Source organism: Gouania willdenowi, chromosome 21 (assembly GCF_900634775.1).
Source record: "Gouania willdenowi chromosome 21, fGouWil2.1, whole genome shotgun sequence".
In the NCBI taxonomy this organism is placed as follows: Eukaryota; Metazoa; Chordata; class Actinopteri; order Blenniiformes; family Gobiesocidae; genus Gouania; species Gouania willdenowi.
The window spans coordinates 2,235,507-2,249,751 of NC_041064.1; the positions used below are offsets into that span (position 1 = coordinate 2,235,507).

Below are 14,245 nucleotides of genomic sequence, written 5' to 3' on the forward strand. Positions count from 1 at the left end.
GTTTGGAAAGAAAAGCGTAGAATCAAATGAATCACATTATATTTAACTTCCCTCTGGATGGTGACGTCGTCTCTAAGAACTTATTTAAAAAACTAAATGAAAGTTTACAGAAGTGAACAACAGTGAGTTGTTATGTGACTAAACCAAAACAATTATTCTCATTCTATTTTACGACTGTTACAGTAAACTGGGTCCTTTGATAGTTTTACACATTACATCATAAAAGGTCACAATCTGTCCACGTTATTCTTCTTTTACGTTGGTTAACACTGAAAACTGGAATAAAGTGTGTAATTAACACTTTGCTGCTGCTGCTGCTGTATTTGATCCATCACCTCCACCTGGAGTTATTATTTACACGTGGTGTGGGTTTTAGAGTATAAGTACATATATTAATATTTATGTTATTATATCGTGTACGTACCATCAGGACAGTCTATCTGGTGTGTGTGTTTTAGAGCGTTATGACTACATATTTATATTTATATTTATATTTATATTTATATTTATATTTATATTTATATTTATATTTATATTTATATATTGTGGTACGTACCATCAGGACAGTCTATCTGTGTGTGTGTGTTTTAGAGCGTTATGAATACATATATTTATATTTATATTTATATTTATATATTGTGGTACGTACCAGCAGGACAGTCTATCTGTGTGTGTGTGTGTGTTTTAGAGCGTTATGAATACATATATTTCTATTTCTATTTCTATTTCTATTTATATATTGTGGTATGTACCAGCAGGACAGTCTATCTGTGTGTGTGTGTTTTAGAGCGTTATGAATACATATATTTCTATTTCTATTTCTATTTCTATTTCTATTTCTATTTATATTTATATTTATATATTGTGGTACGTACCAGCAGGACAGTCTATCTGTGTGTGTGTTTTAGAGCGTTATGAATACATATATTTATATTTATATTTATATATTGTGGTACGTACCAGCAGGACAGTCTCCCTCTGACAGGATCAGGACCTCAGACTGAAGTTTACAGGCGTCTCTGCGCAGGAAACACTCGTTCTGATAGTTCTTGTTGTTGTTGCCGCACACGGGGACGTAGTCGTTGTTGCACTGCAGGAGGAGAGAAAAGGAAACGAGGTGAACGAGGGACAAGCGGAGAACGGGTGAGATTAAAAAGGGTCAGGAAAGGTAATCTGAGCAGAAAGCTCACAGACTGAAATGAAGTGAAAGTGTCCCACTGGTTTTTATTGTAATGTTCTAGAGCTGTACACACAATGCTTAGAGCTCCATATTTCTACGTGAAACATGAGCGACTCCGACCACACCTCGTCTGGATCGGTTCATTATCACAGAAACACGATTCAAAATGGGACGATTGTTTGGTTTGAATATTAAAAAAACACATTCCTCATCACTTTACAGCACAAGTATTTGTTTGAATCACTGTCAAACATTTGTTTTTTCAAGCCTCAAAATTACACAATGTATTTCCTGAGACAAACATTACAGAATAAATTATTCATTTTCTCAACAAAATCAAGATCAATTGTAATTTGACACAGATTAGAGACTGCAGGTTTTAAGACAATATCACACATTTAAATGTAACTTTCTCCCGTCCGGGAGAAATAAGGAGACGGAAACGTCAAATATCATGCTTCATGACGTGAACTAAACCCCACCCACAAGTTTAGGGACAATATCACCATAATATTTCACTGTAAAACAGGTGGTTTAATGTGTAGTAAGTGTCGCAAAAAACAGACGCACTGTCAAAGCAGAGACTTTTAAACTTAACAATAACAATAATAATAATAATGGTTAAGTCAATTAACCACATTAAAGCTGCAGTATGTAGAATTGTGAGACTTGTATGGAATCAACCAGACTGAAAATTAAATCATATCTTAATAAAATCATACTTTTACTAGGTTAAAGTCTTAATATTTTTAGATTAAAATCATAACATTTCGAGAACAAAATCATAATTTCCTGAGATGAAAGTTTTAATATTTCAAAATTAAAGTTGTAATTTTATTAGAATGAAGCAGTGTCTTAATAAAATTGTAATTTCATGTGATCAAAGTCTAAATATTTGAAGATAAGTCTTTTGAGATTAAAGTCTTAATTATTCAAGATTAAAGTCTTAATTATTCGAGATAAAAGTCTTAAAATTTCTAGATTAAAGATGTAATATTTTGAAAATAAAGTTGTAATTTTATGACAAGTTGTATCTTAATTGAATCATAATTTCTTGAGAATAAAGTCTTAATATTTCAAGATTAAAGTCTTAAAATTTGGAGAATAAAGTTGTAATTTTATGAGAATGAAGTCAAATCTTAATAAAACTTTTATTATATGAGCTTAAAGTGGTAATATTTCAAGATTAAAGTTGTAATATATAAAATCACAATAGAACATGTTATTATTAAAGGACAGTATGTGTGAGTGTTGCTGGTTCTAAACCCAGTGTCTGATAAACAGACCATCATACACCTGTGCTCTGCCCTTGTTGCTCCACTTAAGCAGTTGGAGGTTAAATCACTTGCTCAAGGGCAACCCAGAAAAAAAAACGACTCCTCCTCAAAACCACTGACGCATAATATTCCTCATTTATTCCCACGCATGGTTTATTGAGTCTAGATTTACTCATGACTGATGGAATTGGATCTAGTTGTTTCTTTTCTTCTTGTGTTTTAAGCACTCGGGGAGAGAAACTCCTTTGATTTGATATTGATTGGTCGCCGCGACACTGGGAATAAGTAATCAGATACTGAGCTGAGAAATATGATCCAGTGCTCCTGGGAAAGAACCAACAACTATTAGAAAAACATCTCTGCCTCATTTCATTGAAACGTGCTGAGGAACGGGCAGCGTGTCAATGTGTGGCGTTGCCACGACGACAAAGACCAAAGTGGACGCTTCCCACAGGAGGAGATAAGGAGCTCAAAGCCTTTTGTCCTCACTCGTGTTTCTCTTTGTGTCTCACAAGGATTAGTGTGGAATCTTCCCCTCAGCTAAAAGTTTAATAATAGTTAAAGTAGCTAGTACGACTCAGCTAACACTTTAATAACAATAGTTCTAGTAGCTAGTACGACTCAGCTAAAACTTTAATAATAGTTATAGAAGCTAGTATGACTCAGCTAAAACTTTAATAATAGTTATAGAAGCTAGTATGACTCAGCTACACTTTAATAACAATAGTTATAGTAGCTAGTACGACTCAGCTAACACTTTAATAACAATAGTTATAGTAGCTAGTACGACTCAGCTAACACTTTAATAACAATAGTTCTAGTAGCTAGTATGACTCAGCTAAAACTTTAATAATAGTTATAGTAGCTAGTACGACTCAGCTACACTTTAATAACAATAGTTCTAGTAGCTTAGTAGACTCAGCAAAAACTTTAATATAGTTATAGTAGCTAGTACGACTCAGCTAAAACTTTAATAATAGTTATAGAAGCTAGTATGACTCAGCTAAAACTTTAATAATAGTTATAGAAGCTAGTATGACTCAGCTACACTTTAATAACAATAGTTATAGTAGCTAGTACGACTCAGCTAACACTTTAATAACAATAGTTATAGTAGCTAGTACGACTCAGCTAACACTTTAATAACAATAGTTCTAGTAGCTAGTATGACTCAGCTAAAACTTTAATAATAGTTATAGTAGCTAGTACGACTCAGCTACACTTTAATAACAATAGTTCTAGTAGCTAGTACGACTCAGCTAAAACTTTAATAATAGTTATAGTAGCTAGTACGACTCAGCTAAAACTTTAATAATAGTTATAGAAGCTAGTATGACTCAGCTAAAACTTTAATAATAGTTATAGTAGCTAGTACGACTCAGCTAACACTTTAATAACAATAGTTATAGTAGCTAGTACGACTCAGCTACACTTTAATAACAATAGTTATAGTAGCTAGTACGACTCAGCTAACACTTTAATAACAATAGTTATAGTAGCTAGTACGACTCAGCTACACTTTAATAACAATAGTTATAGTAGCTAGTACGACTCAGCTACACTTTAATAACAATAGTTATAGCAGCTAGAACGACTCAGCTACACTTTAATAATAATAGTTATAGTAGCTAGTACGACTCAGCTACACTTTAATAATAATAGTTATAGTAGCTAGAACGACTCAGCTACACTTTAATAATAGTTATAGTAGCTAGTACGACTCAGCTAACACTTTAATAACAATAGTTATAGTAGCTAGTACGACTCAGCTACACTTTAATAACAATAGTTATAGTAGCTAGTACGACTCAGCTAACACTTTAATAACAATAGTTATAGTAGCAGTACGACTCCAGCTACACTTTAATAACAATAGTTATAGTAGCTAGTACGACTCAGCTACACTTTAATAACAATAGTTATAGTAGCTAGAACGACTCAGCTACACTTTAATAATAATAGTTTAGTAGCTAGTACGACCTTCAGCTACACTTTAATAATAATAGTTATAGTAGCTAGAACGACTCAGCTACACTTTAATAACAATAGTTATAGTAGCTAGTACGACTCAGCTAACACTTTAATAACAATAGTTATAGTAGCTAGAACGACTCAGCTAAAACTTTAATAATAATAGTTATAGTAGCTAGTACGCTCAGCTAAAACTTTAATAACAATAGTTATAGTAGCTAGAACGACTCAGCTACACTTTAACAATAGTAATAGTAGCTAGTACGATTCAGTAATAAATTAAAAAAAGAATAAAAAAAAAAAAATATATATATATATCTATATATATATAATTTAACTTTTAACATTCAACAATCTAACAAAATAATATCACATGAACTTTTAATAATATAAACATTGCCTAAACAAACAACCACAGCGCTAAATTAAAATACAATGTTAGTTTTTCAAGTTCAACAAAAAAAATTAATAAATGTAAAATTTACTTTAAAATGTAAAGCACAACTTAATTGTTAAATATTACTTGTGTCTGTAATGTCAAATGCGTTTTTCACATTACGTGTCCAACCACAAAAACAATTCAGCTTCCTTTAAATATTAAGCAAAACAGAAGATTATTGTTAAGTAATTATTTGATAATATCGCTAACACACTACAGTTGATCTACTCACGAGGTTTGTGTCGTCAAATGCTCAAAACTAAGAAAATATTGCATATGAGATCATTTTCTCTTTGTTCTTTTTCTTTCTATCCATTTTCCTCTGTTTTCCACACATCACTGACTTTCTCAACAGACAGCCATCCATATGGGTGTCTCTCCTGCTCATGCACTCACGTTAGCCCTGTTTGATGGATACTGGCTTTTTTTTTTTTTTTTTTTTTTTTAAACAACCATCAAAGTGCATAGATGAAATGTTCCCTTTGTTTGGATTTAATGACGTCTGGGAACCAGAAATAATAAATCATTGACGAACGAAGAAAAAAAAAAGTCTGTTGGAAATGAAAAGTTTTGTGGTAATGCAACACCAACATTAGCACTAATGCTACGTCTGCTTTCAACAACTGGAACTCAACCAAGACGGGCTTCACGTTGGAGTTACGCACCAAGAAAAACACCATCACCAACAACACAACCACACACACACACACACACACACACACACACACACACACACACACACACACACACACACACACACACACACACACACACACACACACACACACACACCACACACACCACACACACACACCTAAAATACTGCTTTGTCATCATTCTTCACATTTGATTTAGTATCTAAACATCTTTGATCTGCATAAAACATGGTGTGAAATTTATGTCATGTTAACATTCATGGTCTAGTTTTAATACCTGTAATTTATATTTATGTCAACATGCAGGTGATGCTGATGTGTATTAATGAAGATGCTGATGCTAACCATCCAGATGTTTATTTGACCACTGGATCAGGGACCAGATCCGTGTGTCAGATTGACACATTATTGAACTTTAGAGTTTCAGTGATTGTGGAAAACTGCCGAAAAAAAAACTAATATAACCGTTCAGTAACGGGAAAAAGCATGTTTTTTTTTTCCATCTCTTTTTAAATTCAAAATGATTTTAAAAAATTCATTTCTGATTGTCCAAAAACATGCATGTTTTTGGACAATGTCACACATTTACTCACCATTTTCCACAAAAATGAGTGATTTATTGTCAAGATAAGTGTGATAAACTGATAATATGTCCAATTCCACTAATAATTCTGTTTAAAATCTTAATACGTGTACGGATAACACGTATTACACATTCACACGCTATAAACAGGCGTCCACTCCTCGTGCTACATGTTAAGGTTTAGGTGATCATCAACAATCACACACGTTGTGTTTGAGAGTGATTCACCAGTAAACAGTGTTACACGTGTTACACGTTACAACATTTACACGTTTACACACCCTCAGCCGACAGTTAACCTGTCAGCTGAGGGTTAGCATTAAGGCCTAACGTCGCTCTTGCAGCGTAATCTTCCGTAATTATCCTACTTCTTAAGCCTTTGAGTCCAAGAATCCTCTCCATAAAAAGATGAAACTACAACCTGTGAATAGGAAACCAGCACATTGTGTTTTATGATGTTCAACGCTAGCTTCACATTACCACTATAGTGGACTGACTGCTGCAGGTGCTGCAATAATGAGACGCAGTGCAACACACCAACACACACACACACACACCACACACACACACACACACAACACACCACACACACCACACACACGCACACACACACACACCACACACACCACACACACACACACACACATTAAATGCAGTGTCACAGGGTGTGATAACTGCAAAGAGAGCTTCTAAAATAACCGTGGCATCCCTTCAGGACGCCGCGAGCGCTTGTAACCATCAAGTGTGAACGTTGTTTTTAACAAGTGGAGCAGGAAAAGCTGGAAGAACACACGCCTAAAGACAATAAAAGGAGGAGGAGAGGTGCACATGGCTCCTGATCAAAGGAATCAGGAAGAGGAGAAGCTGCACTGATGATGATGATGATGATGATGATGATGATGAGTGGAAGAAAGTTTGTTAATGCTAACGCTCACGGGGAGAAGTCAGAGGGAAAGGATGAGAGTGAAACAGAAGGAGGTGAAGATGTGAAGATGTGAGGGGAGGGAGAGAGTTGGCAGGATAAAAAAAAAGAAGCAAGAAGAAAGAAAAGAAGAAGAGATAGCAGAAAGAAGAAGAAGAGAAGAGAAGAAGAAGAAGAAGAAGAAGAAGAGAAGAAAGAAGAAAGAAGAAGAGGAAGAAGAGAAGAAGAAGAAGAAAAGAAGAAGAAGAAGAAGAAGAAGAAGAAGAAGAAGAAGAAGAAGAAGAAGAAGAAGAAGAAAAGAAGAAAGAAGAAGAAGAAGAAGAAGAAGAAGAAGAAGAAGAAGAAGAAGAAGAGTCCGTTGCCTAAAGACACTCAGACATTGAACGCTACACAATAAAAAGGAAGAGAAGAAGAAATGGACAGAAAATCCCCTCAAAGGAAAAAGAAAAATGAAAATATGGCAACTGTACAAAGAAGCTGTGATTCTGTGAATAGCTGACTGCAGAGGCCCCTCCCCCTCCACAAATGCCCAAATCCTCTCTCTCTCTCTCTCTCTCCATCCTTAACCTGAGGATTCTGAGGTTTTAATGCCAGACGTGATGCAATAAGAGGGAAAGCTGCCCATTGAACCCTGCGGGTGTCTTTACACTGTGCACCCCCCCACCTACCAACCCATCTCTTGATCTCTGCAGCTTTTTGACTCTCAGCCCAGAGGAAGAGGAGCTCATTTAACCCCTAAAGCCTTCCTGAGCAAACACAGGATGAAAGGTGAGGCTGATTCTTTCTCACACTCATAAACTCATGTTTAGAGTCTGTTTCAGGACTAATAACGTGATCATTTTTCACAGAAAACACAAACAGACTAAAATAGAACCTTCAGGAACATTCTGGACTGTTACAAACCTTCAACATGAGATGAGAACCAGTTCTCGTCCAGCCTCCTAAATCTGTGGACCCTTCGTTCTTTGGTTAAAACAAAGGCTCCTATAATTCACAGTCACCTCTACATGTTGATTTCAAACTGTTTTTACTGGTTTACCATTTTTATCTTTGACAGCTCCAAAAGCCCACTTCTGCTAGCTGAGAGACAGTCTCTCCAGCTTGTCCTGGGTCTCCTTCTAGAGGGATGTGCCTCAATCAGGTGCTCTAACCACCTCATCTAGTTTTTCTCAATGCAGAGGAGCAGCGGCTCTACTCCGAGCACCTCCCTGATGACAGAGCTTCTCATCCAGTCTCTAAGGGAGAACCCAGACACCCTACGGACAAAACTCATTTCAGCCGCTTGTACCCGCCATCTTATAGTGCACAACACGTATGTCGTCATGTCTACTACCAGACCGCAGGTTGTGCCTGCAAAAAATTAACTAAAATATTAAAACTGCTACTGATAAATTCACAATTATTCTACATATTTGAAAACAATATTTTTATGTCATCTGAATGTACAGCAAGTGTTTAAAAGTATTTCTGATACTGGTCACCTACACACCACAGAGTGTTTCCTCTTTGCTGTGTTTTTACAAATGTATTATTTGTGGTTCGTGAAACCAAACTTCATAACCAACAAGTTAACGGACATGTTTAGCTCCGCCTCTCGATCCTGCTTGTGTGTGTGAGTGTGTGTCTCACACACACACACACACACACACACACACACACACACACACACACGTTATTGTCACATTATGAAAAAGTAGGAATTAGTTCTGGCCCGAGTTAAAATGCTTTCGAGTCCGAGACGAGACCGAGACCTTTAAAATTTGGTCTTGATACTACAACACTAACCGCAGGTACAAGTTACGTAGATGAAAAGCCGTTCTTTCCTTTAATTTTTTTAAAGTTAATATATATCATTATATTGTTTGAATAATAAACACATAGTTTTATTTATTATACAACAGACATTCCAAGAGTGCTGATATAAACCAACAGCTGCACTGGGACGTGTTACAGATCATATCATTCCACTGTACAGCTGATCTAAATACACTGTGTACTCATCACTTTTTGAACTCGTTTTGTTGCAAAATTATTAAATTAATAAAACTCTTAATCTCTTGTCACTTATTACTGTAAACTAATAAAACGCACTAATTATCAGCACTGGTATGATTCAGCACTCCTTCTCTTACTCAAAGTCCATGTAAAGCAAAATTCTGACATTTTCTTCTAAACACACAAAATAGGTCATAAATGTTTTCCTTATAACATGTAAAAAGCCATTCAACCATTTAGAATGTAATGTGGAGCTAGGATTACAAACTGTTGCAGGATTTAATGGGCGGGTCAGAAATCACAGCCACGTTACGTAACGTAGCATAAACCCCGACCCTGCTGCTGAAGCACACCAAATTTCCGCAGCCTCCAGCGGGCGCAATGTGTGATAAACTCAGAACACACATTTATTTCTGCTTTACACAGACTTTAAATCAAACGTTGATATATCTTAAAGGGGCAGTATTATGAAAATAATCACTTTCTAATGGTTGTGCTACAGTGATATACATCCCTTTAGCCTCACTCAGTGAAAAAAGTTATGTTTCCCTCCCCTCCCTTGTTATTCCACATTTTGTAAAAAGTCAGTTCCAAACGGGACAGTTGGATTTTTTCCCGTCCCGTGACGTCACACCTTTGAGATCTGACGTGTTTGTGAGACAATGCAACGCAGCGGTTGGACAAAACAGCGAAGATGACAAGAAAGCAATGTAGCACCTTCGGCAAGCGTTAGAAGTGTAGAGTAGAACTCTTCTGCTGCTGCTGTTCTGGTTCTACAGACATATACCGCTGGCGGGTGGCCGCACACGTTTCATGAAACAGTGTTTTTTCTGACTCACAATCACAATAGCCACTTAAATAGCCATGTGTTTTACTGTAATGTGCAGTTTTTGGCTGAAAACAATAACAAGAGTGTGTGGATAGTGTCTACAGACACGCCCACTCATGAATATGCATAAGTAGGCCATAAACAGCCCGTTTTTAGAATTGCTCAGAAAGTGACTTTTCAAAGGCTAAAAATCCAGAAAACAGGTGAATTTGCAAAAATAAACCTAAAAAACTATGTTTTTGAGGTTCTTAGAACAAATAGAACAAATAGAAAAATAGCAGAATATTGGACTTTTAACTTATAAAAATAAATAGGAAATTTAAACTTTAAACTTACTCTTGTATTCAAAGCAGCACATATTGATGATGTCATGTTTATTTCTAGTTTTCTTCAAAACGTGTGTTTTACGGCGTCAGGCCGTGTCATCTGACTGAGGTTTTGCTGAGTCATAAGTCCATTTGGTCTGATATCTAATACCTCACTGTGAAACCTGAGGATGTCCTATAAACTACAGCGTAGAGCTCCGTGAATCAGTGCTCGGACACAGACCTGCAGACGAGTGATGAACCAAATGCAGGTGTAGGTTTGAAGCGTGGGAACTAATGAGAGGAAAGTGTGAGAAATGAGACAGAAGGATGGATTATTCCGTTATTTAGTGCTGTGGTGGCCAAACAACATCTGGACAGTTGTGTGGTATCACTGAGAATACACAGCAGGGAGTGTTACTGTATCTCCTGTTTCTGTGAATGTATTTGTGTATGAATGCATAAGTTGTGCTGCTGCTCTGATTTTTCCTTTCTCGTGTTTTAACTTCCTGTAGCGTCCTGTAGGGGCTGCTGTGGTTCCTACTCTCCACTCCACTTCACTGCCTGCTTTCCAAAATAAAATCCCAGTAGTGGTCCTACAGTGGTGGACCTGCTGCTGTCTGTGATCATCATCGACTACATCTGCCACCTGTGCTCTGGAAACCATTTCCACCAAGTCTCAGCTAGCTTAGCTTAGCATAGCATGGTTGACTCTGCCGCAATAATAACCACTAGTGGGTTCTTATTTATTTTTTTCACTAAACTGCAGCTGAAAGCAAATGAACAAAAACTGGTGTTATTTTATATATATTTCCTCAATTTGGAGCAATTGTGGTGTCATTTAGTACATTTTCATCCCATTTTGTGCATTTTGCTGTGGTTTTGTTTTTCTTCTCCTATTTGGTGTTTTTCTGGTGTTGTTTTGCATATTTTATAATTTGCATACTCAGATTGTGAATGTTTTTTTTTGTTATTTTGTGTATTTGTTAATTGTGAGTTATTGCTTTCATTTAGCATATTTTTTCTCTCTTTTTATGGGTTTTTGTTGTCGTTTTCTGTTTTGTGTATTTTCTGTCATTTTGTCAGTAACTTCTCATTTTGTGTAGATTTGTCATTTGTATTTTCTTTGTTTTCATGTCAAATAATTCTTTCATTTTGTGGGTTTTTGTGGTCGTTTAATGATTTTCTTGTGTTATTTTTTGTGTATTTTGCTATTTTGCATTTTTGTTGTAGTTTTCGATTTTTGTTTTTCTGTCATTTTGTGCGTTTCCTTTTCGGGCCACGTGGTTCCTACGCTCCTCTCCTCCATTCGCCTGCATTTCAAAATAAAATGCCAGTTGTGGTCCTACAGTGGTGGACCTGCTGCTGTCTGTGGATCATCATTGACTACATCTGTCGACTGTGCTTTGGAAACCATTTCCACCAAGTCTCAGCTAGCTTAGCTTAGCATAGCATAGCATGGTTGACTCTGCCTCAATAATAACCACCAGTGGGTTTGACTTTGAATAAACTGCAGCTGACAGCAAGGGAACAAAAACAGGAGGAGAAATAAATAAAATAAATGCAGCAAGAAGATAAGGGCGAAGGGCTAAGAGAGGGGGAGGGGCTAGAATCAAAGGTGGAAAAGTGCAAGTGATGGGGACGAGGAAGAGGAGTAAGAGGAGGAGGAGGGTCAGCGTGAGACGAGTGACAGCCATGATGGAACGAGGCAGAGAACAAACCCAGTGAGTGGGAGAGAAAAGAGAGGAGGAGAGCGAACACATCAGGACAGAAGGAGAAACGCACAGAAAAACAAACATGACAGGACATCAGCATCAATAAGAGAGAAAAACAAAAACGACAGACGTCATGGCCCAAAGTGATGAAACCACACAGATGTTCAATCACGAGAACAAAGAAAACGACGTTGTTCCATAACGACATGATGGAGAATGACTCTGCACCTAAACCCCAAAATAAAGGTCCAGAGAGCAGGGACCCTCCAAAATAAAGGTTCCAGAGAGCAGGGACCCCCACTGTAGCTAAAGGTGGTTAAACACAGACATGAACATTGAAGAACAGTCATGTGGAGACAGGACCATCTATAAGGGGGAATAAAGGAGAGATTTTTGGGGTCCATCCATAAAGTCAGTAAAATGATGGTCTATTGTTCTATGAATCTGTGATAACCACATTTATTTATTCATCTGAATAATATCCACTGTTATCCAGGAACGTTTATTATTATTATTATAGTCATCTTAAAGATGGAAATCCTGGTTTTAATCAGTGAGTAGGGAGTGCCACCTACACGGCGTGGAAGGCCTCCAGCAGCGGGGGGAGAAGAGGGCGGCGGCTGCTGCTCCTCCAGCCCATAGACTGTAACCACAGCCCTTAGAACCAATCCCTATCCTCAAGTTCCAGGTCAACTACTGTCTGCATACACAATCATAAGACGAAGGAGGCGGGACCCACTGACTGTTGATTTTTGAGACAGTGCTCAGCGCTTGTGGCCACTAGGGGCGCTTGACAAGAAAGTTACTGGTCTAGCGCCCCTAGTGGCCAAAAGTTACACAGTGTGCCTTTAAAAGTAACAATAATGGGTCAACATTTGCACCATAGTTTGTAGCCATGTTAGAAATGTAAATCATTGTTTTAATCAGAAATAAATTGGGTTAAAAGGTGGTAAAATGGGATTTTAAAAACCACAGAAATTGGTTAAAAGTTGCAAATTAGAGTGGACAAAAACAGACGAAAAGTGTTCATATTGGAACAATTAGTTTAAACTGGCAAAAAATGGGATTGATAAAATGTGGATGTGGTTAAATTGTCAAAAATTATCATGAAATACAGTGAAAAGAGGTTAAAAGTGACAATAATGGGTCAACATATGTGACATTAGATGTAAAAGTGATAGAAATGGTTTAAAAGTGCTGAACATGTCTGGAAAGTGGAAAAATGTACAGAAAAAACACTGAAATGTGATGTAGAAGTGTCAGAAATGTGAGTAATGTAGCAAAAATTTATTAAAAGCAGCAAAAATATGGAAACAAAAAGTGATGAAAAAAAGGGTAAAATATGAAAAGTTGCAGAAAAAGGGTCAAAATAAAAATATAGAAATAAAAAATCTTCTTAGTTTGTTGAAGGCATCTGTCCTAAACAACAACGTGGGCGATCACAAAAGGTTTATATCGTCAAAATGTTTTGCTGCAGATAACGAAGACGAGGACTTTTAACAGGAACCAAAGCATTTTTTACACAACGACACTTTTTATGTTTGAGCGTCTGAAAATCACCAAAATCATTATGTTTGGAATGATTTCACGGAACAAAGCATCCAACATATTTACAGTGATGATCAGAGTCATTGAGGAGGATTCTTGGCTTCGTTATGAAACAGATCATCTAAAGTTCAATGGTTGGCCAAGCTGCGTAAAACGCATCATTAACTGCACTAAGGAGCCATATTAATTGATAAGAGCGTGTTTTAGTGCATCAAACTTAAAGTAATGACTGCTGATGTCAGCATTAGCACACATCTGGTCATCTATGGTTCAACTCATTTATATCAACAACACAAAAGAAAACCTAATTTAATCAGTTTGATTATTGTTGATTTCTGAGTTACAAATATTGCATTATTCAATATTTATGGTAGAGATGGAGAGTTTTGTTCACAGCAGAGCCTCAGAAATGTGATCATCTGCTCCAAGGGTCACATGATCAACATTCATGTCAACATTTAGATCAAAAACCAATCAGAGCGTTGTTATTTTTGTATATTTTTATCTCATTTTGTCTCTTTTTTGTGTCATTTTTGTGTTCTTGGCACCATTTACTATATTTTTCTCTTATTTTGCATTTTTCGTCATCATTCTGTGTGTTTTTGGTGCGTTTTAGGATGTTGTTCTCATTTTGTGTGTTTTTGTCATTGTTTGTGAGTTCTTGGTGTCATTTAATAAATGTTTTCTCATTTCGTAGGTTCTTATTGTTGTTTTGTATGTTTCTGGTGTAAATATATATATATATATATTTTTTTTTTTCCCCTATGTGTGTTTTGCCATTATTTAGTGTGATTTGGTGTCATTTAGTAAATTTTTATTCAATTT

General features: G+C 36.5%; 1 protein-coding gene across 1 annotated transcript in view; it reads right to left on the reverse strand.

Annotated features, from left to right (window-relative positions):
- The window catches only part of LOC114455064 (tomoregulin-2-like), a 50,225-nt gene that overhangs the window by 1,437 nt on the left and 34,543 nt on the right, over positions 1-14,245 (reverse strand). Inside the window, exon 3 of the mRNA XM_028436072.1 lies at positions 961-1,090. Within this exon, the coding sequence (XP_028291873.1) occupies positions 961-1,090 (130 nt within the window). The remainder of the gene's footprint in view (positions 1-960; positions 1,091-14,245) is intronic.